The 3,382-nt window shown below is 34.0% G+C and overlaps 2 protein-coding genes across 2 annotated transcripts in view; one reads left to right on the top strand and one right to left on the bottom strand.

The window, feature by feature from the left end:
• Positions 1-1,265, top strand: part of LOC107747413 (NADH-quinone oxidoreductase subunit B-like) — a 5,044-nt gene extending 3,779 nt beyond the window's left edge. The window contains exon 8 of the mRNA XM_016561896.1: positions 1,022-1,265. Coding sequence (XP_016417382.1) covers positions 1,022-1,119 — 98 coding nt within the window. The 3' untranslated portion in view covers positions 1,120-1,265. The remainder of the gene's footprint in view (positions 1-1,021) is intronic.
• Positions 1,266-1,980: 715 nt separating this feature from the next.
• Positions 1,981-3,382, bottom strand: part of LOC107747770 (guanidinoacetate N-methyltransferase) — a 5,137-nt gene continuing 3,735 nt past the window's right edge. The window contains exons 4-6 of the mRNA XM_016562361.1: positions 2,457-2,524; positions 2,241-2,351; positions 1,981-2,145 (exon numbers count right to left, since the gene is read on the bottom strand). Coding sequence (XP_016417847.1) covers positions 2,005-2,145; positions 2,241-2,351; positions 2,457-2,524 — 320 coding nt within the window. The 3' untranslated portion in view covers positions 1,981-2,004. The remainder of the gene's footprint in view (positions 2,146-2,240; positions 2,352-2,456; positions 2,525-3,382) is intronic.

Raw genomic sequence — 3,382 nt, 5'->3', positions numbered from 1 at the left:
AAAAAAGCTGGTTTGGGGGGGGGGGGGGGGATTCTTACAATTGCGAGTTATTATCTGTATAACTCGTAGTTTCATGTTTGTATATTGTAATTCTGATAAAAAATTCAGATTTGCGAGATGTAAACACGCAGTTACGAGAAAAAATAGTCTGAATTGTTAGATAAAAAGCCGCAATTACCTTAATTTTTTTTATTCAGTGGCGGAAACGGGCTTTCATAAAATATCGATATTGTATATGAAAAAGTAGTAATGGAAAAATGAAGCTTTGCGAAGCACCGAGGCTTTTCCCTCAACTGTATTGTAAAAAGGTTCATTACTCGGAAGCTTTTCAAGATGGTGCACACTAACGACATCTTGTGGTCAAAAGGTGGAAAAAGCTGCCTTTGCGTCTCAGACGACCCAGCCATTTTTGGATTGTTTCAGATAATAAATTAGTTTGTGCTATGAAAACCTGTATAAAGCAAAGAAAATATGAAGTCAATATAAGTAAGTCCATGTCAAGTCATTGTATTACACAATATGAATAAATGAGTCTGTGAATAAATTTGTGGAAAAAATAGGCAAGGCTGTAGGCATATATAGGCTATGATCAAAATAACCGAAGATTATCATAGAATGGTCAGTTAAAGTGTCTGTGAACCAGGAATTAATACAAAATGAACATGCACAACACTACACATGCATGTATGCAAATATTTATTCGTATTATGATTTATTCTTTTCAATGACGTGAGTGACACTTGAAACTGTGCAAGTGGTTCGCGTTATGTGAATCAGAATACGAAGCAGTCACGTGGTTGTGTGCGAAAACGAAGCTTCGGACGTCACAGATCACGTGGCTTCACTGTGAGATGTTTCGTTTTTTTGATACAAGCTTCGAAGCCTCTGTGTCGAACGTCACATCACTATGAAAAAGTGTAAATATTATTGTCCATATTGGGCAGCCCTACTATAGCCTACTATAGAGAGAATTGTCTCTAATACGTGTGTAATAAGATTATCTGTCTGTGTGTCCGTCCAGGTTGTCCTCCAACAGCAGAGGCTCTGCTTTATGGAACGCTGCAGTTACAGAAGAAGATCAAGCGAGAAAAGAAAATGAGAATATGGTATCGCAAGTGAGGTGTGATTGTGTTTGTTTGTCTGCTCTGAGATGTTTATTTAATACTGGTCATTTGTTGTGCTCAGAAGGCTGATTTCTCAGGAGCTGCTCTGGTTTGAGCTCAAGCTCCTCCTCTTTGTAGCTAAAATAAAGACTTTCTGCTTCAGTGCTGAGTGCATTGACTTCTGTTTGATGCTGATATTTGGCTTTTGTCATCATTTGTTTTCATTTCCGAATTCAGGTAAATGAAGCCCATTTTTATGTAACATGCATATATAAGTAATTTTAGTCAGCTATACAGTTTTTTTTTTTTTTACTGTGTTAGAGTAATGAAAAACAATTTGTCTAAACAACTCAAAATTAAAATACAAGTATCGTAAATTCTAATATGTATAAATGCAAAAAAGCTTTATATATTTTTTGGTTTTAATATAAAAAATAAAGTTAATATAAAAACTTTATAAAAGCTGTTTAAGGCAGCATTTCTCATTTTCATTCAGTTTAATGATGAACTAAAATAACTAAAAACTAAACTTTAAAAATAAGACCTATATAGACAATTATATAGCCAAATTTAAAAAACAAAATTGCAAAAGCTAACTAAAATTAACATGAAAGCATAAAGTACAAAAAATATTTACGATATTAACAAAAACTATAATAGTACCACAACACTGTGCTCTTTATCTGTGAATACATCCACCATACCGATATATAAAACACAAGTAGCAACATGCCAATTATGTAGTGTTTATTTTGATGTAGTATAATCAAAAAAAGAAAAGAAATAAAAGTCTTTGAATGGCACGACTAGTCATTTACAAAACTTTTTCTAGTTATTTTGAGAGAATGAAATGCAGTTCAGACACTTGACAGTAGAATGATTTATATACAGTTTGTTTTTCTTATTCTTTAACAATAGTTGGTGTGATCATCTTATTAAAGGAATAGTATTTGCATTCACTGGGAGGACTGATGTCCATCAGCGTGGTGCTGATCTTCTCCTTTTTGAATCCCGCTTCCACCAGGTGGGGAACTTGTGTCTCCTGGGCAAAAAAAAAAGTAGATTTCTCATCATAAAACCACAGCACAATGATACGGATTTAGTTGCAATGAGAGCGTCAGGAACTGAGCTACTCACTTGGAACATTTTGTCGATGTCATTATATTTGCTTTTCAGCAGCTCACCCCAGGAGGTGAGATTACAGTATGTGAGCACACCGCCGGGCTTCAGCAGTCTGTTAGCATGACCCTGACAAAACAGTTCACTGTGATTAGGAAACCGTTCGACAAAACGGAGTGTGATCGCTCGCAGCAAACATCAGCCCAAATGGTTTTAATGTAACTGTCTTCCAACCTTGATAAAGTTGAACTGATGTGTGTGCCAGGTCTCCTCTGACAAAGGATATGTGTCATAAAGAATACCTGTGATTGGATGACAAATATATGCAGAGTACTTCACACAACTGTCATAAATTTCCTTAACTGCAACCTTATATGTGACCCTGGAGCACAAAAGCAGTCATAAGTAGCACGGGTATATTTGTAGCAATAACCAAAAATACATTGAATGGGTCAAAATGATCGATTTTTCTTTTATGCCAAAAATCATTAGGATATTAAGTAAAGAAGATATTTTGTAAATTTCCTAACGTAAATATATCAAAACTTAATTTTGGATTAGTAATATGCATTGCTAAGAACTTCATTTGGACAACTTTCTGGTGATTTTCTCAATATTTTTTTTGCACCCTCAGATTCCAGATTTTCAAATAGTTGTATCTCCAAACATTGTCCTATCCTAATAAACCATACATCAATGGAAAGCATATTTATTCAGCTTTCAGGTGATGTATAAATATCAGTTTCAAAAAAATTGACCCTTATGACTGGTTTTGTGGTCCAGGGTCACATGTAATAATCATTTTCTGTCCAGTGCAATTTAATACATATATTATTAGACCAAATTTACACTACCAAGTGTAAAAAAAGTCATTGCAGCAAACATGCAAAATATTAATACAATTTAAAATAACTTCTATTTTAAAATTTAATATATTCCTTTGATCAAAGCTGAATTTTCAGCATCATTACTCCAGTCTTCAGTGTCACATGATCCTTCAGAAATCATTCTAAAATGCCGATTTGCTGCTCAAGAAACATTTCTTAACCTCACAAATGTTGAAAACAGTTGTGCTGCTTCATATTTTTGTGAGAATGCTATTCTTTGAGGATTCTGAAAAAATAACAGTATTTCTTTTCAGCAAAATAACAGTAAAAAAT

Source organism: Sinocyclocheilus rhinocerous, unplaced genomic scaffold (genome assembly GCF_001515625.1).
Source record: "Sinocyclocheilus rhinocerous isolate Xijiao unplaced genomic scaffold, SAMN03320098_v1.1 scaffold671, whole genome shotgun sequence".
NCBI classification, from domain to species: domain Eukaryota; kingdom Metazoa; phylum Chordata; class Actinopteri; order Cypriniformes; family Cyprinidae; genus Sinocyclocheilus; species Sinocyclocheilus rhinocerous.
The sequence above is the reverse complement of the archived record's forward strand: the minus strand, read 5'-3'. Positions and strand labels throughout refer to the sequence as shown.